This window comes from Acipenser ruthenus, chromosome 4, assembly GCF_902713425.1.
Source record: "Acipenser ruthenus chromosome 4, fAciRut3.2 maternal haplotype, whole genome shotgun sequence".
Taxonomy (NCBI): Eukaryota; Metazoa; Chordata; class Actinopteri; order Acipenseriformes; family Acipenseridae; genus Acipenser; species Acipenser ruthenus.
This window is the reverse complement of record NC_081192.1, coordinates 86,240,776-86,267,728: the sequence shown is the minus strand read 5'-3', so window position 1 is coordinate 86,267,728 and position 26,953 is coordinate 86,240,776. Positions and strand designations below refer to the sequence as shown.

Here is a 26,953-nt window from a genome sequence, read left to right as displayed (position 1 = left end):
GGTTGCTCCAATTGTTTCTACTAACTTGGCTTGTGTTTTTCAGGCAAAAGTGGATCGAACTTGCATTAAAAACACAAGCCAAGTTAGTAGAAACAATTGGGGCAACCTTGACCCCCACCGCTTTTACAGTTGTGTCTATTTGCTTGGTGCTGGGCAATGTTGCCCCAGTGGTTTCTTGAAACTTGGCTTGTGTTTTTGATATTTCCAATTTAAATAACTGGGCACCTTTTCTGTGTTTTTTTATACTGTTTAAAAAGTGAACTGACAGTTTCTTTTAGTTACAGCATTTTCCAGATGTACTCTCCTGGAATTTTGAGACATTGAGGCAGGAAATCTTTAACAGCAAAAAAAAATAAAACCCCCAAAACAGAACCCCTATTTATAACTTACAAACAAGCTCGAAAAAGCTAGGGGAATCTGTTCAGGAAACAAACCACGTCTGTTTTCTGATAATGTATCGTGCACAGAAGGACACAGAATATCATTAAACCTGCACAAATTTAAATGATTGTAACCAGTGGCTGATCATTGTATCAAAGTAATACAAACAAAAGGTCAATTTTGAATTCAGATCATATCTCCCAGAATATTCTACATGTTTGCTCCTTGCATAAAGGAAATAAAACACAGCCTGGTGCATGGAAACAGGTGCAAAATATCCTGCCACTCGCCTTCATTGGCCTCTTCAGGGCCTCCTGGATGTCCACCCGTTTCCTCATAATAGTTTGGTCCAGTTTTCGCTCGAAAGCCAGGAGGTCCATGTAGGCCTGGGACTCTGGAACCAACTCACGGATCTGTTGGATGGTTGGATGGGAGGTGACAGACATTATAATGGACACCCTTCTTTAGTTCTTTTCTTAAGCTATTTATCCCGACTCCTACAATCTGATTTCCAAAACGCTGCCCTGGCAATGAGGTTGAACGATGAGCAGGGAAAGCATTTGCTCTGTAAACATCTTGTTCACTGAAAACCATTTTCACATCACAAAATTCAGTTCCTAAGGAGTCACATGATATCCTAAACTGCAGTGCTTACTGGGGTGCATGTCTGTGAAAGTCACCCACTAGCCTGATCTGCACAGAAACATTATCACAGACAGCCTCAATGCTCTGCCCAAGCAGGTCCAACATTCAGAATAAAGAAATAGAAGCTGATGCATGGCGTTGTATCACAGCACAACTGAGGATAGGCAAAATAAAGAGCACAGCAGCAATGCCAGCATTGCCTCAGGTAAACGATATCATGAATAAGCAGGGAGCAGAGGGCTTTATTCCAGGTTTATATTGTTGATATGGATTAGGAAAGACTACAACAGCTGTTAGTAGACACTATTAGTAAGACTTTTCAAGACTGAAGGTGGTCACTTTTTACGGATATCATTCTAAACAGACCTTGCAGAACATTCAGGGATTCAGCCCATCCGTGTTAATGGACTTCAGATTACATAGTTCACTCGGCAACTGAGTCGCACAAAATCTGAGGTCTGTTATCAGCCAGTATTAAACATGGAGCTGACAATGGTCAGTACACAAAAACTGTCACGTTGCTTCAGCGGTGAAAATGTTTCTAGATACCAATGCTTGTTCTAGTCTTTCTGTAACTAGAATAAACTCGAGCCCTCTGATAGCTGCCTGATTCTTCATTCTGCTTTCAGTGAACAATCTCACGATGCCGTGCTGGGCTCTGCCTTTACTGCATATCAGTGTCAAGCCATCAAGAAAAATGTGTTTGCTCTTCCTGTTGGGTTGTGTTGGTAATAATACGAGTACCGTTAGATCATAGGGGTATGATACACATAAAAGCTCAGTAAGCATATTAAAAACAATGTAAAAGACTTTGGTAGCCTCATATGACACATTATTGCATTAAAAGCCTAAATTGTAACATTTTACTGCATTTGATGTGGAAAGCTGTTGTTTAGCTGAATCAGTCAGCCCCATTTTAAAAGGACCATACTTTGCTGAAGATGGATATTTCCCAAGTCCTTGGCAGCACCAAGGTATAATATAGGTGTTTAGTGAACTGGGCTGAGACCGAACCTAACTCATTTTACAGAGGACTCTGTCAGTAGCGAGACAGAAATGACTTGTTTCGCACACAGACATAAGGACAGTAAGTAATAAGACAGAATCAGGAAGGCTGTCTGCTCATTATGTGCTTGTCCTTGCATTTCCAGGGTGTGTTTAAAAAAAAAAAAATGAGATGTGAATGTTCATGAACCCCATAGTGTTGTAAATAAATCAATCAATAAACAGACAAATAAAAACCTTTAGAAAACTGGAAGGAAAACTCTACAGTGCAACACAACTTTTAAAAGCGGAGTCATTTCCTATTAATAATACTTTGCTACGGCTATGATAAATTAGGCATTTCTATACCTTGCAAAACACCCTGTTCCTTCTGTGATCCCCTGGAATCTGAAACGACAGACTCTTAGACTCAAAGCCAGTAAGCAATCTACCACTAAAACATTTAGCAGCCTCGCCCCTCCCCCAAACACACAAACACACACACACACACACACACACTCCATACCATACTCCTCCCAGTAACATCCTTTAAATAGTCAGCCCTACGGACCCCTACCCTTAACAGTTTAAAATAAAACCCCATAATTATTTTATTTTTCAGGGAGCTCACCCTCTGAGGGAGAATCTTGTCTGCCATTTTCCTCCTCTTGGCGCTACGGAAAAAAAAAAAAAAAGAAATAAAAAAAGAGAATGTTACTATGGTGACAGATAGCAGAGTACACAGGCCATCTGCTAAATTACTGGGGCACATCCAGACATTGTTCCCCAGCTGTTTGTACTGTAACTCTCCACTGAAGGCAGCAGAAGCTTTTGGATTTTTTAAAAACGGAGAACGGGAGGTCGAGGACCCATGCTGTCACACTGCGGAGACTGTGTGTGTCTGTGTGAGACTGCAACACAACCAATTTATATTCAGTTCAGCAAATGCTTTTTAAAATGTATGGTATTGAAGAAATGTAAGAGCTGATTTTCTTCAAGTTGCCCTCTGCTTTGGTGAAAATATTCAGGTACCTCTCCTCACTAGTCAGGCATTCCTTTAACTCGGGAGAAGAGACTAGGCTTTCAGCAATGCCAAGTTCTTCACAGAGTTCAATGTCCACTCGTTTCATGCTGTGGGCGCGAACAGCTTCAGAACATTCTTCCTAGCTGATGGGTTTTGCAAGAGCTAACTTTCACAATTTGTTGTCTTCAGAGAAGTCATACCTGTCGTGAAGATACTTCTTTGCTCTTTCATAAAAAGGTCAGGAAGTCGAGTGGCGCATCCAGTAAAGGCGCTCCGCGTGGAGTTCAGGATGCGCCCTATAGCTAGGAGATCGCAGGTTCGAATCCAGGGGGTTCCTAGGGGGAAGCGCACAATTGGCCAAGTGCCGCCCGGGTAGGGAGGGATTAGGTCCACCGCGCACCAGCGACCCCTGTGGCTGATAGGGCACCTGCGGGTCTGCAGTGGAGCCATTCAGATCTGTGTTGTCCTCCGGCACTATGGGTCTGGTGACTTTTCTGTGCATCCGCAGTGCGAAAAATGACGGATTGGCAGGAACGTGTTTTGGAGGAAGCGTGTTTCAGCCTCCGTTTCCCGAGTGTTGCAGTGGTGAATCGGGATAAAAATAATAATAATTGGGCATTCCAAATTGGGAAGAAAACTGGGGAAAAAACCATTGGTGATGACTAAATTAAATAAATAAATAAAAAATTTAAATAAAAAAATTATGGTTTATGTCACATGTTCAATAATAAGAAGGTCCCTTTATAAATTAGGGGTTGAGATTTTATTTTCTTGCTTTATTTTTTTTACTTGTGTCTAATCTTACCAAGTCTGTAATGCAACATAGCATGCACTGATTCTGCGTTTATTTTTACGTCAAAGGGGGGTCAAAAAAGGAGAGCCGAGAAGGTATTGGTATTTTAATGTCCTTTGCTCTTCTGAGCACGGCACGTTTCAGTGCTTGTCATGATCAATGGATATAAGGTTGTGTTTGTAGGTTGAGTGCCTGATAGTTACTCACTTTCTGGCTCGGTTCTGTGCTGCCTGCTGTTGTTGAACCTGCTGGGAGGAGGCCGGACGCTTTCTTGTGGGCTCCATGACTGTGTTTGGCATCCCGGGGCGAACAGAGGGACTCCCCCCATATGGTGGTCCTGGAGGGCCCATGGGGGCCCCTTGGTGGGGCATTCGGGCTCCAGAGGGCATTCCCGGACGCTGCAGGGAGGAGACAACATGAACAAAGATTAGCAGGGCGAGAGCAACAGAACAATAGATAAGGAAGAAGGATATCTAAAGCAAAAATATATCTGCATTTTAACGATAGAATCATGCTGTTTCCATTCCCCATGCTTTCAATGTAGGTCCCTCTAACCATTCCTTCACCTCCCTTACCCATTATGGATTCTGTTCTGACAGAACTTTTCATGGTGTCAGTTGAAATACTGTCATTTTTTTTTTAAATACACTTTTGATTTTCATGTAACTTCTGAACCTTTTGTGCCTGATCATGAACAACACATTGCCGTTGACTGCTTTGTTGATGTTTCTTTGTAAGCAACCAATTACAAGGCTTATTACAAGAACAGTTACTTTATGTGATAGCTAAAGGGTGTAGGATACGGTTTCAGGTCTGTCAGAAAATACACTCTCTCTCAGATCATAGGCAAACCCAGGATTAAAAGGGTTAACTGTTTTAAAACAACAACAACAACAACAACTCCTCTCCATGCTTGCCAGTACCTACTTAATAATGTTCTCAGTGAATATGCTGGGGCTACATCTGTGCTTTTTACACCAGCAGGAAGGTATAAAGCCCCCCCACCCCCCTCCCCTCCCCCATAGACTGATCAAAGTGAAACAGCTGAGAGTCTCACTGCCACCTGCCAGCCGCCACTCAAACACCAGCAACTGTGAAAGCCAACGTGGGAGGGGTGGGGCTTCCTTTCACTTACATCTGTATTTATACAGGGTTATTCTGAAGCTGCTTAAAGTAAACTACTACGAAATTCACAGCCAAGGCCCACGATTAAACCATTAATACTGTATGACATATTTTAATAGATACATTTTTCCAAGTCAACTGACAGCAGTGGATTCATCAAGGAAAATTTAGAAACTGTAGATAAAACAAATCCAACAGTAATCAATTGCCCTTTTCAAAATTGTTTGTTTAATGGTAATATTAACAAGGCTTAATTCCTCAGGAGGTGGTGGACAATTGCTTCAGGCTTAGTGATATTTTATCAGCTGAAGGCACTGAACTATGGATTATTGGCTGTTTGAAACATGGAAAGAGTAAATGAAAGAAATGAGACGTGATATATTTGCTAACTATAAACGAATACAAGTTAATACGCTGGGTGTCTCTTATTGTTTGAGCAGTCAAAATCGCTCAGCTCTTGTCTAAACTATGCGTGACGACATATTTTATACAACACCTTCCACACAACGTATTACCTAATGTTAATTATGTTTTACCTAATGTTAATTATCATGGCAAAGAATCAATGTATGGTAAAACACAACAAACCATGGTAAACTGCAGTAAATGCATCAAGCATGGGGGAACCGCAACATTACAGTGCAGATTTACCACTGTGAACTTTTATAGGGGGAGTGTCTCTGGGGCAGTCTTATTTTTTTAACTACTTTCAAGCAGGGGAAAGGGCAGAAAGCATTGAAGGGCTTAAACAAATATTATGAAACTACTGGTTTAGTTACAAAACCATGGCACGAAAAAATGACAAAAAAACAAACATTGTTTCATTGACAAGATAAAGACCAAACTTCCCCAAAATATACTCACAAGTATCCCTGTATCTACCATGAATTATGAAACAATTACTAAACATTTACTAACAGTATATGTTTTATATGAGACACCATATACTACATTTAAAAAGCTGTTCTCATTCTTCAAGGTTTTCGGCAATGACATTTTACTTTTATTTATCCTGTAGCTATGACTGACATGAAACAGTAACCTTGCGACTTCACCGACTGCTTGAAAACAATCATCTTCATGGCAGTGAACATGGCAGTATTTGTCACAGCTGTACATGCTTCCTGCATAGGCACCATCACATACTGCAACTTAACACAACCTACTCCACAGTGTGTTTGTTTGATTTCATTTAGAGTGCCCAATTATTTAGCCATGTTCTTCTCCTTAATTTACAATGTTCAATTATATTCCCTCACCACAGCAACTGCCCACAACAGCTCAGGAGAACTGAAGGTCAGTTGGCATCCTCCGATCACACAGCTAAGCCCCTGGAGCACAAAGGCCAAGCTCAGGACCAGTAGGGACCACTGTAGGAAGAGGATTTTGTCTCCCTAACGGTGGTGCTCCAAAGCCAATCCGATGTTCACAGTGGAATCTACACCTATGGCCAAAAGTTTAGCATCACCTAGAATTTTGGAATTGAAACGTCATTTAAAAAACAAAAACAAACAAACAAAAAAAAACTATATAAGCCGAGTTTAGAGCTTTTATTTAACATCATGTAATGAAAGAAACTACAAAATGATATTGCAAAAGTCTACCGGAAGCCATAATAGTAGTACAGTATTTCATGTTACATTTCGAAATGTCATATTTTTCAATTTTTGTCAGTTTTTTGTTAAGTATATGGACTACAAAGCGGTATGTAATTCAATATGTTAACGTAACATTTTTTCAGCAAGTTTCATTCGACTTTATGAAGCAAATTTTGTTATAAGGTGATTCAAAACATATGGCCATAGCTGTATAGCGAAGACAAACCAGGAGACGAACCTGCGCTCCCCTGACTGTATGACTCACCCTGCACACCACGTGGTCACGCCTTTACCAGTGAGCGACTCAGGGATTTCTGAGTCATACAATTTCTGAGTCAGGTGAAGCCTGTAAAATAGATTTTTATATTATATACAGCATGAACTGCAAATCCCTCTACAGCTGTCCTCGTCCTGACAGCTGAGTAAAACACACAGTTGTCACAAATGGATCTTTAACTGTCACCCATCAAAAAGAACTGATGACAGAGAACCAGTGACTGAAATATCAAAAGGCCTATATTCTCTCAACAGACTGTAAAAAAAGTCAATCATAACACCCGTAAACTTCAGGTTTGCTCGTACATGAATATACAATTAGGGGTACAGAAATAAAACACTGAGATTAATCTCATTGGGAGGTGAAGGGCAACACTGTTTGAACAGCAATGCCTAACATTATGTATAAAATGCATACTAGTGGAAGCAATAATTATTCCCTTAACTTCAAACGCTCATACGTAATACATATGGTAGTCTTAAAAAGAAATGGGACTTAATTAAAAAAAAAATAATTCAATGAGAAGTCTTTGCCAATGCTTTTTGCATTAAAGGGCCTTTTTACAAAACTTGAAGCACTGTTAAAGTAATGTTTTGTTAAGGGTTTATAAGAGAATGTTTATAAACAGTCTTCAGAAACATTCTCTAAAAAAAACATTCCTTAAAAAGTTTTGTGAACAGGCCACATTATAATTTTAAGAGGCTTTTATTTCATGAGAATATAAGAGGAGAGCTTTTCAATTGATCTGGATCTAAGGATTGTACTGCTCTTTACTTTTACAGACAGTAATGCACTAAAGAGACACGCATGCTAGATATTCTCATTTCCTTCCAACACAAATATGAATGATCTGGTATTTAAATGTGAAGCTATTTAGATCAGTTGAATTTAGAGTGCCCAACGGGGTATTTTCCTTCAATTCCCGCTGTCTAGCAAACTTTTCACTCAGAGAATCTAACCAGCGAATATTGCCAGGCTACTGAACCCAGGGAGATAGAGTTCAGCTGATCTCCACCAAGACTTGTTTGATGCATGACGAGCAGGGTCACTGTGGAGCGGTAAGAACATGCCTTTATTCTTTTATCTTCAGATTACAAGTAGCCAGTCATGGCAGAAAGTAACACATTCACTAATGAACGTGTGGACTTACTGTCCCAGTCAAAGTGCACACAGTGTAGCAGAGGATGAGAAGTTCAATGAGAAGTATAAAGACAGGCCAAATCCAATACAAGTTCCCCTGTACAAGTTCAGCAGGGTACATTTGCATGGTAATTCTGCAGTTTTCCCATGTCTTTCATATCATTATACTATGCATTTAACATTGTTTACCATGGTTTGCCATGTTTTTAAATCTGCTTTACCATACTTCTCTGGGCTTTACAATGCTTATCTATGCTTTACCATACTTTCATTGTGCTTTTTTTACACTGTGGCAGAGCAAGAGCCCTGACTGTAAATAAAGTGTGGGTGTTTACATGTGTTTTGGTGGTGGTTGGCAGGGATGGGGTTAATTTCTGTACCTACCAAATACATGTGAGAATGTGGCTGTTCCCAAATGGGATAACTGGTGCTAATTGGGAACAGACACATGTTATAAGAAGAGAACCCAGAGGGTCACCAGACCGGATCAGGACCGTCACATCTGACTGATCCATCTGTGTAATCGTTTTCAGACTGCAATGGCTACAGCACGAGAAATTCCAGGAAGAAATAACCCGCGCATCAGCAGAATGACTGTAGCTCGTCGTCTGCATGAAAATGATTTACATGCTCAGAGTCCGTTCAGTGGTAACATGTTGACAACTGACATACGAAATCACTGTCTTCTGTGGGCTAGAGAACATCTGAGGTGGCGGCAGAGAGAGTGGTGGAGTGCTTTATTCACCGATGAATGCTGTTTTGCCCTTGACAGACCTGACAGAAGACAATGTGTTTGGAGACGTTGTGGAGAGCGTTATGCTGACTGTTGCTGTGGGACCAAATCGCCAGTGCCAATCACAGGAGACAACCACGACCAGCCAATCTTCGCCAGCTGGCTGCAGCTGCACAGGAAGAGTGGTGGAACATCCCACAGCAGTCTATCCAGAGGCTGATCAGGTCTATGCGTCAATGCTGCCAGGATTGTGTTAATGCTCAGGGAGGTCATACCCAATACTAACTTTGTAATGTTTTCATTTTGACAGTGTGTCACGTTTCATACTGAAAACTTGTTTATTCTGTTTGTGTTCAAGACTGTTTTGTTTAAATCTTTTAGCAGTGTTATTATTTAAATATTTATTTTGTTTTTGAATAAAAACGGCGCACCAGCGCTTTCAAACCCACAAGTACCTGTGTCTGTCAGTTTTCTGGTCTGGGATGGCGTCACTTTGAGCCGTCCTGTTACATACACTTTAAAAAAGGGAACCCACACAACCATGTGTCCCACAGGTTTGTGCAAATTACTGTGTCACAACAACGGCACAGCCTAATTCAAACATGTTGTGCAATACACAAAAATATGACGTGCTGTTTACGAATAGCCCTGTAAACTAAAATATGTGCTGTATGCTCAGTGTACAGTAGTTCAGTTTCCTGTGTGCTTGGCACTGTTTCTGTACTATGATGTATCAGTAGAACACTGTCTATTCAGACAAAGCGTGGCATGACGAGCAGCATGTTAACAGTTGAGTTGTGACCTTAAAGCTGAAAAGGCTTTGATAAAGCCACAATGGAATCAGGGTGGAGTGTTACCTTGAAGCAATTCTGGCTTTTCACCCAGTTATGTCTGTTGTCAAGAGAGGCTGAGATTCTTACTGCATTGAAACCTGTTCAAGGCTAATCTGTTGTACAACGTACTGAGGATTCCTCTGAGTAACACTTGTGATGCCAGTGTACTCAACAGTGAAATCATGTCACTCAAGATGTGATTGAGAGGGTTTGTGAAACTAGTAGCAGGTTTACAAAACCCCTGTAGTTGCCTGTACAGTTTAGTTTATGTCCTGTCAGTAAAGCCAAATGTAGTAAGCAGACAGCAACATGCTGGCGGAGAACTGCTACAGTTACATGAAAGTAAGTAATTTGTGTAATTCTGTACAGGACCCTATTCTCCAAACTCAAAGGAATGCGTGTTCTTTTCTTGTTCTTGAAACATGTTTTGAGGTGGCGATTATTAGTCTATTCTCATTTTTCAAAGCACTGATTAACTTAAGAAAATGTTTAAAAACAGTCTTTAAAAAACAGTTACAGTTTTAGAAGTAGATTTAGAAATAAACTGTCCCTGTCAATAATTGATGATGGAACTGACTGATGGGGTGTATGACTGCTGTGTCTTTCTCAATACAAATTTCTACCTAATATAACTTAACTGAGGGTAGTTCTAAAACCCCGAGCCAGGTGCAGGGCTAGTGTGAGTTTCAAGCCATGGAATTGTAGGCAAGCGCTTGAAGTTTCAATTCTAAAATGGTTGCTTATTTTACTATTCTAATCCAAACAGACCCTCACTAAAACACACAGGTGCTGCTTTACCATTAGAAGCAAAAGCTATTCAGTTACTTCACACCACCTAAGCATCAATCTTTGACTGCTGAGTGAACTTGAAGAGTGAATGTGGGATGTCGTGTAAGTGTCAAAATACTTTGTTATAAGGCCCTACTTTGTAGCACCTGATTTGTTAATTGGAGTGGGGTGGCGGGGGGGGGGGGGGGCGGTGGGGGGACAGGGGTTGGGTAGATTCTGTTTTTTTTTTTTTTTTTTTTTAGAACTTATACATGTGGACAATCTCAGTTTGCCTTTGGCCTTCTTATGAAGTCTCAGAGTAAAGTGTCCCTTAAGAAACAAAAACCCCACTACACAGATTTGTATTCCTCTTACCGTTTTTGGAAAAATGTAAATGTGAAATGTTAAAGATATGGTGGCAGGTTGGTCCTCATGTTTACCATTTCCCTGCATTTCTGCAATTTATATACTGTGAATAAAGTTTGTGCAACATGACTTATGTGCCAGAAAGGGCCATGAAAAAATGGCATAACCATTACCTTGCCCTCGTACCAATTGCTGTTAAAGGATCTGTCTACAATGTAGCCCTGGGGTTAGAGCTGAGTGCTGGGAGATACTGGGATACCCCCCATCCCCTTTCCAATGGAAACAAGATATAGTATTTCAGTTGTGCCTTAAACAAAACAAACACATCTGGAATTACCACTTACAGTAAGAACCCCCCTCAACAAAAATGCTGATGTGACACACATGTTGAGGGCAGAGCACAAAGCAAGCAGCAAGCACTGACACATGGTTTTCAGAACCTTGATATAAGGAACTTCCTTTCTTCAACACATGCTTTGGGATCATTAACATCTGTAAGTGGTGATACATTAGGGTTTACCACCAATATCCTGTTGCACCCCAAGCACATGACACACAAGCACATGTTAACTTTTACTTGATACTGGTTATACCATGTCACTATTTTAAAGCCTATAAAAAAACAAATCATGAAATACAAAAATCCCACAAAACAACCAAATGAAAAAAAAAACTTTATTCATTATTCTGGATCAAAAACAGTTTCACTATGATAGTTCTTGAAGACTACTCATTAAAAATATATACATTTATGTCTACATTTAGCTGAGCAGCATCTGGATTCTTTATCTGTTGCACGATATCATATCCTGTTTACTCTGGCCAAGACCACTCCACAACATAGAGGCACTGGAACTGAATGCAAAGGGGCCAGCAGTGGCCAGTGAAGTTGCATCTAAGACTATACAAAAAGTGCAATAGAAAACAAAACTTAATACATCATTGTGAAAGAATGGACATGGGTTCAAATATCTGTATATTGCAGAGAATATCTGTAAATTTGGTGCTGTACCAAATCAAAGTAGGAACACTGTTGTTTTGTAGAATGTGTTTAATTCATATCAGGTGCCAATCTGGGACTACAGCTATGGACAAAGGTTTTGCATCACCATGTAGAATTAACTACTTTTCCTTCATGAATGAAACCAGCTAAATAATGCTACGTTAACATATGGAATTATATACGATTTGTAGTTTTCCATTTATTTAACAAAAAACTGACAAATTGAAAAATGTGAACTTTTGAAATCTAACATGAAATACTGCACTACTATTATGGCTTCCAGTAGAATTTTACTATATCATTTTGTAGTTTCTTTGATTACATGATGTTAAATAAAAGATCTAAATTATGTTAATATATTTATTTTTAAATGATCAATCATAAAATTCTAGGTGATGCAAAAATGTTGGCCATAGCTGTACAACCCACATTTGACAATACTTTTTCGAACATTTTGGGCAAATGCAAACGTTTGAATATTCAGTAATTTGTCCTGGAACTCATACATCACACTTTTTCTGTTCAGCTATATATAAAAAAAATAATAAAAACCAGGACACTCATCTGTAGCATGCACTGACACCCAACACTGCATATAGAACCTCCAGGGTACCTGGCCTTGAAGCATGTGGTGCTACAGTGCCTTCAGAGCCACCTCCTTCTCAGATCACATTGGGTGATAATCTATACAGTGGAGAGGTGTTTAGCACTTATACAGTAGGTTCCTGTCTGGGACACTCAGACCAGTAGCAGCTGTGTGTTAGTCCTGGGAACTTCCCATACAATTCAAGAGGAGCTCATTTACCCTGACTAAAAAAGAAACAACCAGAATTTACCCACCAGAAAACTAGGGTGACTAATTTAAAAGGTTAGCCCCTCTCCACCTGGTTTAAACTGAAGTCAACATCAATGCCTAATTCCACAATTATTTAAAATAATAAGCCAAGCAACAAATCACTATGAAAAATACTTTTAAAAGGGTCACAAAAGAAAATATAATTTGTCAACACAATAAGAACAGGCCTTGCAATCCAAACACAATTCCAAAGCAAAGTTTGTGGCTTTTCAAACTAAGCAGCCCACATGGCTCTTCTGAATGAAAGCTGCAGTAGAAAAGCATTTTTTGTGATTACAAAGCCCACCTCCCCAGCTCCCTCCCTCCTCTATAAAAAGAAACGGTACAAGAAATAACCTTCAGACTGCCTTCCCAGTGACCCCTCACGCTTTCAAACTCTCAGAGTTCACTTAAAAAAAACCTCTCCTGCAGCAGCGGCTGTATCAGAGAGCACTACTCACCACACCATGGACTAGGAACTCAAAGAGTTTGCTTTTGGTAGCTTTTCGGGCTCCTCCTGCAGTCTCCTCTGTAGCCATTTATTAATACTTTCCTTTGGCTTTCTTATTCTCTTCCTTTTCTTTCTTCTTCCCCCCCTTCCCCCTACTCTCCTTTCTATTCCTCTGCTTGATTCTTTCAGTGGACTCTCTCTCTCTCTCTCTCTCTCTCTCTCTCTCTCTCTCTCTCTCTCTCTCTTTCTAAAACTGTGTTTCCCAAGCAGTCCCTCTCTGGCTCTCACACTTTCTAGACGAGCTGTCTTTCAGAAGCTGCGGTGGGAGGGTGGGGGGCTACAAGGGGGTTTCCGACAGGCCCACCCTCATGGCCCCCCACGCAGCTGTTGCATTCCATTGGTTGATAAGCCCAAGCTGTCTGACTGGCTGCCAGTGGTCCTGGTGTTTATGCACTGGCTGGAAGAAAAGTTTGTTTTAAAGTTATCAATTCTCCCTGGCTGAAGATAAATGTGAGAGCCATACTGTATATAGTTCATTCTCAAAAAGAAGCAATGTTTTTTTAAAGGGGCACTAGGACTGATTATTCAGAATATATTCTGAAAACTTGAGTTTACAGTTGAACTAGTTTTGAAAATAACGAATTTGCTAATAAACTGCTTTTCTGTCCCTAGTAAGTGGATAACTACAGCAGTATGGATCATTAAAAAAAAAAAAATCTCCAAACTTTAATCATTTTCAGAACTTCAAGTTTAAACATAGTTTAAAATTCAAAGTGTTGTCATACATTTTTCTCAATTACAAACAACTGAAAACTGAACAAGTTTTTCATTTTCCCATTGTCGGGTTACCTGAGCAAATCCTTTGTGCATTTTCGATTTACATCCCAGAAATAAAATTCCAGCCAACTTCAAATAACACCAAAAATTGTTTTCAAAAGACTGCAGTAATCATGAGCTGGGCAACCAAGCACTGGTTCTGACCTCAGCTCACAACCAGAGTGGTCTTGGTATTTAATTTACTGTTTACAATTACTGTTGCAGAATGCATCTTATGGAAATTTAGAAGTAACGTTTAATGCAAAAATGTAACATGCCTAAAACCGATAGGCCATTGGGTTCATTCACCCCTGATGACACCAGGCAGGCCGTACCCTAGCAACCTGAGCAGCTACTGTCTGTAACTTAGGGGGACTCTTGAGTGAGAATAGCAGGTGCATCTACTGACTTTTATCATGGTGCAACTGTTACTACCTGACTAGAAAGAATAAGGGCACTAGGAATCAGTACAGCAAGGTCCAACACATCGTACAGGTATTGCTGTAACTTATATGGACGTGATACTGGCTCTAATACTACAAGGACATTCTCCAGGCCTAAATAAACACACTATCTTAGAGCTGGTAGAACTGAGGCTCACCACAAAACACAATCTGTGTCCCAATATGATTGTGGCTGGTACTTCCATTATTATTTCACCTGTGATCATTAAAATAATTGCAATCATTTAGAACATATGCTTAAATAGAATACTGTATTCTTAATGTCATCTGTATACAGTACAGTACACACCGATATACAGCTGTGGACAAAACATTTGCATCACCTGTAAAACTACAAAGCGGTGTGTAATTCAATATGTTGACATAACTTTCTTAAGCAACATTCTTTCAACTTTATGAAGTTAAATTATTTAATTCTATAGGGGTATGCAAAACATATCCGCCCTAACCGTTTGTCCGCCTTGATCAGCAACGTTAGTTTATTATTGAACAAAGATGATTAGTTCAGATATTGTAGATCCTACCAAAGTTTTCGTACACTATGTTGTATGTGCTCCGTGCGCTGCCACTGCTGGTAGTACTGGTAGTGTCACCTGAGCACGTGAGTTGACTCAGCAGTGAATGCATGCACCTACATGGCAGACGGCTACTCTGTCACAAACATAAATACCCTCTATCTTTCTAAACAAGAGATTTATGGGAGCTCCCTAATAAAAGCTGAATCTCAAAACACTAATTGTGTGAATATAGTAATTGTTACAGCTGTGTATAATGGTATTTAAAACAGGATTCATTCATCCGACTTTTTACATATCCGCCCTTCCTCTGGTCCCACCGCAGTCGTCTATGAGACGGATTGCTGTACTAATCTTTATTAGTGCATTTTTTTCTGAAAGTGAATAAAAGAAACAACGTCAGACTACTTACAAGCGTAAGACATAAGAGTCGTTTATTTCTGGTATGGTAACTTTACGGGGTGTGTTTTTTTCTTTTATGCTCCTGACGATTTGAAGTAAAGAGCTTTGATAATCTGGCCCAAAATAACCAAATGTGAACATTTCTAACAGTGTTCTGCAGTCTAACCGCAAGCACTACAATCAAAACCACCAAGTACAATTTCAGTTTACTACCGCATGTGGAGAATGGTCAGTGTTGTATCTGCGCCAAGGGAAAGTTTTAAGTGTTCTGTCATGGGATAATTATGAAATGGAAAGCTTCCAACTGCAATTCAGAAAAAGCTAGTTTCTGCACCCTTCCCCTTTGGATTAAGACACTAAGTCTGGAAGCCTGTGAACATTACCCAAACTCATATCTTTATTTTATAATTGTTGTTGGTTGTGACACGATGGCTGGGTGGACAGAGACTCGGAGACAGTAAAACTGCAGTTTAAGCGCTGCCGCGCATTTTTAATAAACACAAAATAAAAAGGTTTAACAAAAACAATCACGAACCACAAAAATGAAAAACAAAAAACCCTCACACAAGCAGTGCTATCACGGTGAGTTCTTTAAACAAACATTTCAGGCGCATGTGTCTCTCTCGCAGGCTCTCTCTCATGGAGCTGTGTAGCTCCCTTATATACCATGTGGCCAGGGTTGATTGAGAACTAATAATTCAATCAACACCTGGCTACATTCTGCACATGTATTTGGCAGGGATAGGAATTAACCCTATTCCTGCCAACCACCACCACAAACACACCCAAGACAACCAGGGCTGGAATCTTAATTTCCAGCCCTGCCATACCTAACACACACTTCCATATTTACACATTCAGGGCTTCTGCCCTGCCACATTGGTACAATAGAATATGTAGAGCTCTGCTCCAATATTACACTTAAGAGTACTGCAGCAGGGGGTGCTGTGTGGTTCAGTGCTTCAGCAACAGGCTTCAGTCAGGGAGGCTGACAGTTATTCCAGTCAAGGTGGGTTGAAGATCATGGGCCCTATTCTCATTAATTTAAGGACTGCTTTAAGAAATGGTTTAAGGTATGTTTCTTTTTTTTAAAAAAAGTGTGTTTTGTTAAATAAAATTACGTTTGCAGTTTTAGAAACCTTTTTCAACTGTTTTAGAGAGGGGTTATTAATTTATTCGTATTCATTAAATTGCTGTTTAACCTATTTTTGTTTACGACTGTAAGTCGCCCTGGATAAGGGCTTCTGCTAAGAAATAAATAATAATACAAAAATAATAATAATTTCCATTCAACAGCTCTTGAAAACCTGTTGCAAAGTGAGTTTTGTTGGGTGTCAGACCATTTCCTGGTAAACAACCATCCATGTCAAAAAACATCAACAACACTGATGCAAGACTGAGACACAGAATGTCCCTCTTGTCCTTCTAACTGCAGGATGTAAACCAAGACCCAGCATACACATGTAGCATGCAGGATAATATAACCCTAAAAAGAAGAAGTAACTACCTCAAATGCTTTGGCACAGTGGTGACATTAGCTAAAGAACTGTGAGGAAATGCTTACTTTTTCAGCATCCACAACCAAACCTGGCCTAGAGAATTAAAGAGTTATATCTCAGGTTTCATTCATAACTTTCTCCTGTGTCCACACTGGCCAGCTAGGGGTCATCAGTTCACACTGACAAACTGATTGATTATTTCATGATTACTTCACTAAATTATTTGTTTGTTTTTCAACCAAACCATGTTTTATACAATATGTTCACATAAATGTAGTATGGAATAATTTTTTCATACAAACTCTAGATGTGTAATAAATGTAATAAATAAATAATACATTCATTCCTTTCACTTAGCAGAAAATGAAAGAAAATAGTTGAGAACAATTTGTTTTCAAAAGTATTCAGAATATTAGTTTAGTTTTTTAACATTCATATTTCGCTTTATAATTTCAAATTCAGATATTTTACACCATGATTGTTAGCCTAACTGAAAACTAAAGGTATAATAGCAGTGTGAATTAAAGCATTTTGTCCTGAAAAGATAGGAGAATGTGCAAACTTACATAAGACCAGACTGACATATCCAGACTAAAGAGAACATGTAAAAAACAATACAAAAATAAAATGTTACTTTATGCTTTCATTTCAACGAACACACGAGGCAATCAGAATCATGGATTAAAATGAAATAAACAAATCCTCCCCTCCAGGAGGAACGAAAGGATTGAATCAGCCTATCTTGCTTTGTTAACAAGCATGCGCTTTGGCAGAAACTGCCAAATCACTCATTCATTTGATTGGCTGTGCCTTTCAAAGGGCATAGTCTAGAGGTGCACTAGAGGCACACTCTCACTCTTGTTAGTCACTGTCAATGATTCTTGCTGCCCTTTTGCTGCCAGTCAAACTAACAGGCGGCTTCAGTCTCTGCCCGTCAACTAGCTTTTGAAACTGTCTCTGGCGGGTATTTCCCAGTTAACGGAAAAGCTGCAATCATTCCTCTCACACACACCATGTAAAAACACATTCCATCTCTACGCTGCCTCAGAGCAGAAAGCTTTCAAAAAAGACAAAACAAATGATGAACGAATATTTGGGATGATGTGCAGTGATCTGGGATTCCTATAGCTGTTCTTTCATGGAGTTTTAAGAGGACCTAGGATTCTAACAAAAGGGCCACTTATTAAACAGATGAAGCTCTTAAACTGCACTTTCCTCCTAGAGAAAATGTTATTCAGAGGCTAAAAGGAACGGTTAGTTAGCATGCCTGCTGTCACTGTGTTGCCATGAGAACTCTAAAATAAAAAGGCCTTTATTTGAAAACAAAAAAATAAATGATGTGGTTTCCTTTTAAATTCTGAAACCTTTAACCTCCTTGGGTACTTCAGCTTCACAGAAATGGCCTGAATATAGGAATGGAACTTGATCCGGGGATCAAAATGGATTGTGTTCCATTTCTAGTAATTACGGGCCTACCTAATGCGACCCAGGTAAGGTAGGGTCCAAGATTAACCGGGGCCTGTGAAGCCAGCCGTGAAATCGTCACAGAAAATCGAACTCCCCTCTAGTCAGCTCTAATCTTATGATGCGCCACTTGGTAATATCTTATCAAATGAATCTCTCAGTGAATGTGCAACACTTCCAAAGCGAGCTTTGCAAACTTTGCACTGTTGTACTTGCTCAGTGAATCTGGCCCTTTGGGAGGTACAAGATCAAGGGATAGGGGTAGTTACCAAGAAAAAAAAACTAACATCCCAAGGTTTTCTTGAATGAAAGCTTTTACATATTTCCCTAAACTACACTGCACTTTTAAACCCCAAAGCCAGCTGTATTTGGTAGAATCACTGACTTTAAACAAAGAAAGGCTTTTTTTTATTTTATTTTGCTGCTTGTCTGTTTTGCATGTTTTTCACTTTTGCAAAGCATAACAAATTCCATGTTCCTGTCCCTTACCCCATGTTGCTGTCCCTTATCTCATGTTACTGTCCCTTACCTTGCTATGATGTTTGCAGTCATACTGAGTTGTTCCTATTGCAATCAGGTGTCTGTGTTAAGATGTTTTGACTATGAATTCAGGAACTGTTCTTCGGGTCTAGTTGTCTGTTATAGACATATGTAATGTGTTTATATAAGTAACTATCTAGTGGACTGCACTGTAATGCCAGAAAAAGGAATACAAAGCACAGTAGATTATAATACTGTAAAAGGATGCAAGGCCACTTTAAGTAATTGCATTGTATTGAATGATGGAACCCCCTTAGACCACCCCCTTCTCAAACACCAACTGCACCAAATGGTAATGTCCCACTCAGTAGAAATAAAGAGAATCAAAGAGACTAGCGGTCAAAGGCAGCTGCAATCAGAAAGCTGGCAGGTCCTGGGCCTGTGTGGGGGAGAGGAGCCTGGACCTTGAGTGTGCATTCCTTCTCAGTAGGACACAGCTTGAGCCCAGTGTCAGCCTGCATGGAAGTCCTTGGGGCTACAGATACCGTTCAGCCACTGATCTCTGTGCAGAGCCGAGCATGCATGCATGCAAAAAAAAAGGGAATTCTGCTTCATTGTGAAGGTCAGCACTTGGCCTAACTGCAGGGCTTTATTTAGGTGGGGAGGGGGTTATGGAGAAGGACATGGAAACTTAACTCTTTCACTGCATAGCCTCCTGTTCTAACTGTGTATTCAGTAGTTCGGGACAAACACCAATCACAAAATGTTTTAGTACAAATATTTATTGTAGAGAATGCGGAGTATGCGATTTTACAGAAAAGTATGCTGTATATACACATTCATTTGGCATCAAACCTAACTTGGTTTGAGGGTTCGTTGCCTGGCCGACTGGACGAGGCTGAGACCCCCAAAAAGAACAAGCCGGTCTCAATGCCACAATTAGAATTGAATATAGCCCACTTGAAGGATTAGCCAACCTTTAACAAATGATCATCAGCACGCAGGAGAGGAAAACAAAACCCATTTTTGGGAAATAAACCTCTGGGAATCCATGGCTGATTCGATTGCCCTTCCTCCAGGCAGGCTACTAACACTTAAGAGCACATTTCTGTAAAAGCATTTTTAGGCTCCGTAATATTTGTTATAATGTAAACTTGGTAAGCACTGGAGGATCAACAACCTAACCGTTAGATAAGAGAGTCTGGAACTCCGTGGGAAGAAGCTGCTACGATTCTGAAGGAATGACCGGAAAACTGCTCAGCTGCGAATCCGGACCTGGAAATAAATCAGGTGCGAAGGTGAAAGAAGAACAAATGTTGGGTGACGATTGTTCAGTTTTCGTTAATAAACAGCGGGCCTGAGGGCGATGCGCCCTGAGAAAGATGGAGATGGATAAGAGAGAAAGGGGTCATATGGGCCAACATGGGAGTTTAATTTATAAACAAATTGAAAAGCTTTCCCTAATCGTCCTGGTCAGTTTTACTTCTTTTGAGCAGGAAGGAAAGGGTATCAGATGAGGTGATTGCTAGGACAGAGATTAAGGGGTGAATCTGGGGGTTGAATTTGAGAGCGATGTAGACTCTGAGCACCTATGGGAACCCAAGAAGGCTAAGAGAATGAGCTTTAAGGTTTTATCTAAAACAGGCAGGAGTATCTGGAGCAGATGAGAGGCACCAAGAGAGTACGTTGATGGCGATAGGTAGGCAAGCAGGGGGAGAAAGAGATTCTGATAGTTGAAGCCCTTTCAGGATTAGTGAAATTTGTGAGTTGCAGAGTGTAGAGCTGGGACACCGAAATTGAGTTGAGTTTGTAGAAAAACTGGATGCCGGAAATTCAAATCTTATAGCTGTATTCTTAAGGGACATAATATAGAATGACGCTACGGGCACTGAAAATGATGGAAAGGAATGTTGAATGCAAAGTGAAATTTTAAAGCAATTCCAGGATGACCAGTACATTTGCAGTGAGAGGGAAGTGATGCTGAGAAGAGTTGTTTCTTGAGCCTGCAGAATCAGGGAATGCAGCAGGTGGCTCACATGAATGTCAGGTCTGAAAAGGGAGGAATCTGAGTTGGCAGGAGGTCGTCTTCAGGAGCTAATGCTCTGAATCTCTGCGTTTGGAAACGAGAAAGAGAATCGATTATATTCAGGTGGCCGAGAATGTGTTGAGCTCTGAAAATGAACTGATGAGTAACAGATAAACAGGTAATCCTTCTGAATATTCTCATTATATGGTGGGAGAATGAATGACCTTGTTAAAGATTTAGACTGTAGGTGAATTATGTGAGCGGAGAAGAATGGATTTTGAGCCCAGGAAGACCCCCAAAAGGAATGCAGCTACAGCAAATGGACACATTTTGCGCAATGACGAGGAGTGATTGGTTATAGGAATGATGCTGAATTAGTCGGGCCATGGAGCAGAAAACCATTTTGTAGTATCCTCCAAAGCCAAGAGAGGGAGCTGCATCTTTGAACGGTTGAATGTCTTTGTGCAGCAGGAGATAGTTGTCGTAAAACAAAGTACTGCCATTCCTTTCTTTTAGTAGGAGCTCCCACAGGCGGAGCTCCCACAGGCGGAGCTCCCACAGGCGGAGTTCCTTGCGAAAAAAAAAAAAAAAAATCCATGAGTATGACATCGTTGAGGGAATCGACAGAAAGGATCAAATCAAGAGAAGGTAGGAGATAAAAGCTCTGCCTTGAGGATTTATCCTCATTGCGTACAAATTGCAAAGCATATGACATGGTTTATTTAAATTTCCAGAAAGCTTTTGACAAAGTCCCACATAAAAGATTAATTCCTCAAACTGAACGCAGTAGGGATTCGAGGAAATGCATGCACGTGGATTAGGGAGTAGTTAACATGTAGAAAACAGAAGGCCTCCAGAGTATGCAGTATTGCGGCCCTGACTGATATTCAAAGAAATGGGAACGGTTTTGAAAGTGTTTGAATAAACTGCCGATAAGCTGAAAGAAGAAAAGCATCTCACAGAGAAGAGACCACTATGGGGTCCTGCTGGACACCCATAGCGGACAGGGAGGTCACTGCAGGGGCCTGCTGAATGCCTGCAGTGAGGGGAGGGTAACCTAAAAGGTTACATTTGGAAGACCGCTGAGGTAAGGAATAGAAGGGGGCTGTGGGGCCCTGTTGAAGCTCGCAGCTGGTAGAAAACCGTTTGACAGAGAAGGGACCACTATGGGGGCCTGCTGGACGCCCATAGTGGCCAGCGAGGTCACTGCAGGGGCCTGCTGGACGCCTGCAGTGATGGGGGGTGGGGAACGCGGGAGCAGCTGCTCCCAACTGCAATTACTGATTAGAGGAGACATCAAAATGGAGCAAGGTAACCAGCGGTGTATCACAGGGATCAGTATTAGGTCCTCTGCTATTCCTAATCTACATAATGATTTAGATTCTGGCATAGTAAGCAAACTTGTTAAATTTGCACACGACACAAAAATAGGTGGAGTGGCAAACACTGTTGCAGCAGCGAAGGTCATTCAAAAAGATCTAGACAGCATTCAGAACTGCTTGATGAGATTATGGGATCAATAAGCTACTAACAACCAAACGAACAAGATGGGCTGAATGGCCTCCTCTTGTTTGCAAATCCTCCCATGCTCCCATGTAGTTTAAATGGCCTAGGTGGGACAGAAGATTGCGTTTAGTAGGAGGGGGACCGGACAGAAAAGTGGAAATATAAAAAATACAATCCCCTGAGGACAGGCTCAATGGGCATGATTTTAAATGTGTCTGATATATTGGCTTTAGCCAGTCATGCGTTTTTCCCAGCAATTTTGATTAAGAATATGGTGTGGTCGATTTGCATATTGCAGGGAGCAATCTTCGTGAGGGACTGTTGATGCTGGGTGTGATGGAGTTACGGTGAGCGGAAATGAAGGAAGTTACAGGCGGAATAGCACAGGTTCCTTCAATGAAGTTATTACAAATCTGGCAAAACAATCTCTGGATACAAATGCTCAAAACTGCCGATGAGCAGAAAGAAAAGCATTTCACAGAGAAAGAATGACTATGAGGGCCTGCTGGACGCCCATAGTGGCCAAAGAGGTCACTGCAGGGGCCTGCTGGACGCCTGCAGTGAGGGAAGGGAACCAGAAAGGTTATAGTTGGAGGTGAAGGGAGCACTATGGGGGCCTGCTGGACGCCCATAGTGGCCAAAGAGGTCACTGCAGGGGCCTGCTGGACACCTGCAGTGATGAGGGGGTGTAACCAGAAAGGTTACAGATGCATATTATACAACAGTGGCGGGTGTCGAAACCCCAGGATAGATCGCGGGAGCAGCCGCTCCTAACTGTAAAAACAATCTCTGGATACAAATGCTCAAAACTGCTGAAGCGCAGAAAGAAAAGCATTTCACAGAGACAGGATCACTATGAGGGCCTGCTGGACACCCATAGTGGCCAAAGAGGTCACTGCAGGGGCCTGCTGGACGCCTGCCGTGAGGGGAGGTAACCTGAAAGGTTATAGTTGGAGCCAGAATGCTCAGGAACTGCTGAATGAGCCTTTGATTGACATGTGCGATGGTCCTGCTTTCAGATTTTTCCGGTAGTAGACGCGCTTCGTGTAGATGCAGTCGGTGCGGGCGAGGTGTTTCAAGTCCGCTTATAATACGCGGAAATTGGGCTTGCTTCTTGAGTCGCGGGTTGGAATTTGTAAAAACACCCATACTGACATGGGTTGGGCTTGTTTTGTCGTGAGACTTGGCAACACTGGGTAAAGCAACGATCAGTGCTGACGTCATAGCGTCTGCGACGGGAAGGATGAAATAAAGTAAACAAATTCTCCTTACGTGCTGTAGATTTGAATGGGATGTTGTTGCTACGAAGATAAAGCTGGAGCCGGGAGATCGTCCAGTCTCTGACGTCAGGAGTTGCAGAGGAACGAGTGGCCAGGCAGGAGCCATGGCAGACAGGAGAAGCAGACATCTGGGAAGGGAAGTTTTGCAGTGGTAATACTGCCGACCGAAGTTGTCGTGGGGAGGGCTGTTTGAACTGGTTGCATGGATCTCAGCTCCGCTGAAACGGAATAATTCAGAATACTGACCATAATGCGTGCATGTACGATGAAATCAAAACGCAACTGAGAGATAAGTGAGATAGGTGTCAAACCTAAATGTGCTACAAAGTTCGTTTCGATGTATGTTAAGATCTTGGTTTAGACAAACAAACAGTGGCAGCAATTTGTTTATTCAAAGACATGGCAGTTTATAGAGTCAAAGAAAGAGGACAGGTTTTCTGCCGAATATGTCTACAAACAAAGAGTCTGGGTCCATGTTTAGTGTTTATGTAATTATTATTATTATTTATTTCTTAGCAGACGCCCTTATCCAGGGTGACTTACAATTGTTACAAGATATCACATTATTTTTACATACAATTACATTATTTTTACATACAATTACCCATTTATACAGTTGGGTTTTTACTGGAGCAATCTAGGTAAAGTACTTGCTCAAGGGTACAGCAGCAGTGTCCCCCACCTGGGATTGAACCAACGACCCTCCGGTCAAGAGTCCAGAGCCCTAACCACTACTCTACACTGCTGCCCTAAATTGTGTTGCATGCCTGTGCTCTCTTTTTCTTTTAGAGCTTGCAGTTTGCTTTAAAACACATATGCATATACAGTGCCAGCTTGTGAGGTCCAGGCCTTGTTATTGTTATACAATGGCTGGTCTGCTTTATACATAAGTAAGCTATGACCTTTGACAGGGTGTATTGCTATTGTGTAATATGCCCAAGAAAATGTGTATCACACAAATGGCTGTAATGCCTGCAGACAGGTATTGTGCTTATATGATAGCTAAACAATATAGATGAGGAACAGCCGTGGTGGGACTTTTATGTGAGTGCTTGGTTTGTCTATGCCAAAACAAATACATATAAAAATGACAACAGACACGTGAAATGTCCCGTTCTTGTACTGGACATATTTCAGATCTTTGATGCAGCTGGTGTCACTGAATCGGTCTTTAAGAAACCATGCTGCTCTAAGCAGTGTGTTCAATCATTTATCAGAGGCAAACTAAACCGGCTGCCGGGTTCCTAAATGCAGTGTAACAGGAAGTGCGTCAATAAGGCAAACGTTTGCTGTATTTATTTTAAGTGATAAAAAATATGTTTATTTATGCTATTCTTTAAAAAATGGGAATTTTCACGGGGAACTACCTATTACACGGCAATGGGTACATTCACGGAAATCGTGAAATCTGTAAAAGAAATACAGCCTTACTCATAGTTTGTATAAGATGGATGGCTTGTATCAAATAATTTAATACAAACTATCCGATACAAAGAAATTTCAGATGGCTGAATCAGGTCAATACCAACGACTACCACATATAGTCAACTCTCGTTAACATGAATTTTAAGAGACTTATCTTATCAGTAATTATTATTATCAGGAGTCTAAGCCAAATGCATAGTAACACTGAAATCAAGTTTAAATTAAAGTATAAAAAAGTGTTATAAATGTAAAAGTACTGTGCATTTTTTGAAACTAAAGTTGTAAGTAAACGTTTAAAAAGCATACATTGCAACTTGAAATATGCATGTCCCATTCTGATCACGGGCATTTTTAAACCACAAAATGTATTTATTTATTTATTTATTTATTTATTTATTTATTGCATTTATATAGCGCTTTTCATGCAAAAGTATCGCAAAGCACTGTACAGTACATTGCAAAAAGCATTTACATGTATACAACACAATACCATTTGTATTAAGGTCCCCCAGGCATGTCACACACACAAATGCTACATATTAAATAGCATATTTAAATAACAATATATATATACAATAAAAAATAAAAGTTACATTAAAACCCACTAAGATAAGAAAGCTGTTTTATATAAGTATTTTTTCAGTCTTGATTTAAAAACTGTAACAGTCCCAGCTTCCCTGACGAAAGAAGGGAGGGCATTCCATAACATAGGGGCTCTGCATGAAAATGCCCTTCCTCCCGATGACCCTGGGAATAACCAGCAGCCCCGCATTCTGTGATCCCAGAGTGCGCTTTGGATGATACAGGGTCAGTAACTCCTGCAAATTACTAGGTGCTAATCCATTTAGGACTTTATAGGTTACAGCAAAATCTTAAAATCTATTCTATACTGCACAGGGAGCCAGTGTAAGGAGGCTAAAACAGGGGTAATATGTTCACTTTTCCTGGTTTTAGTCAGAATTCTAGCGCGGTATTCTGAACAAGCTGTAAGCGAGATACCACACCTTTTGGGATACCAGAGAGAAGTGCATCACAGTAATCAATTTTAGATGAAACTATGGCATGCATTAGTCTCTCAGCGTCAGATACAGAAGTAATTGGTCTAAGTTTGGCTATATTTCTCAAATAGTAAAAATATACTTTTGTAACTTCCCTACTATAAGTCTCAAATAATAGATCCAGGGTTCTCCCCAGGGATTCTGTACAGCCGGGTGGCAGAACATTATAGCCAGGAGCACTTTTAACGGAAAAATAAACTTACCTTGCCTTAAATACATAATAAGACAAAGAATTTGAATAATGTGTTGTCTTTCATTGACTATATCTGTTTGCACTTTTTGATGTTCTACATTTTCTTTTTCATTACTGTTTTTTATTATGGCAAATTACCTGCTTATTTAGGCATTCCACGATTTGACTGGGGAAAGATAACGTAAGTTTATTGGAGTTCACAAAAAAAGGTAACCTTTTCACTTCCTTTTTAGCTTCATTATTGAGCTTATTGCTTCATCTAAATTGTTTTCTTTATGTTAAGTTTTCAGGGCATTTTGTTAATGCAAAATCTATTTTTGTTTTTCGCTGTTCTACATTTTTTGACTGCAACTGTTCATTTTAACAATTTTTTTACACAACAGTACTCACACATGTTTGGTCACCATCATAACTGTTGCATGAAACCAGAGTGTAATAATACAGCACCTCTGCACTTAAGCATTTGTATGTCAGCTGACAAGTGCTAAGCTGATAGCCCATCATGCCTTTCTTCTTAAAGGCGTACAGCCTCTATATATGAACCCCCAATATCTTTCACAAACACCTGGGTACATATTGTTACGATATCACAACAAAAGGAAAATGCTTTTTCTTTTTTTTGGTGCATATGTATAGCTATAATGTACTATATATCACCTTACAGTACAATAATACAACAAAAAATTTACTGAATGATAATACCTGAAAATAATAATTTTTTTTTTAATAAAGTAGCAGGCGCAAATATAGTATTCGGCTGTGGATTGCGCCAATCGCCGGCTTATTTTGAAAACCCTGCATTCTTTGTCACTATTTTTGCTTTGAAAATAATTGGTTATTGTAACAGGGGAAGATCTGTGCTGACAGTC

The 26,953-nt window shown here is 40.4% G+C and overlaps 1 protein-coding gene across 3 annotated transcripts in view; it reads right to left on the bottom strand.

Annotated features, from left to right (window-relative positions):
- LOC117399940 (SWI/SNF-related matrix-associated actin-dependent regulator of chromatin subfamily D member 3-like) overlaps positions 1 to 26,953 on the bottom strand; it is an 80,964-nt gene that overhangs the window by 23,410 nt on the left and 30,601 nt on the right. Inside the window, exons 1-5 of one of the 3 annotated variants that reach the window (XM_033999399.3) lie at positions 12,967 to 13,207; positions 4,035 to 4,225; positions 2,642 to 2,684; positions 2,380 to 2,418; positions 672 to 794 (exon numbers count right to left, since the gene is read on the bottom strand). In XM_033999399.3, the coding sequence (XP_033855290.1) occupies positions 672 to 794; positions 2,380 to 2,418; positions 2,642 to 2,684; positions 4,035 to 4,225; positions 12,967 to 13,044 (474 nt within the window). In that variant the 5' untranslated portion in view covers positions 13,045 to 13,207. Of the gene's footprint in view, positions 1 to 671; positions 795 to 2,379; positions 2,419 to 2,641; positions 2,685 to 4,034; positions 4,226 to 12,966; positions 13,208 to 26,953 lie in introns of those variants that run through there. The other 2 variants (XM_059022997.1, XM_033999401.3) reach the window with 2 other exon arrangements.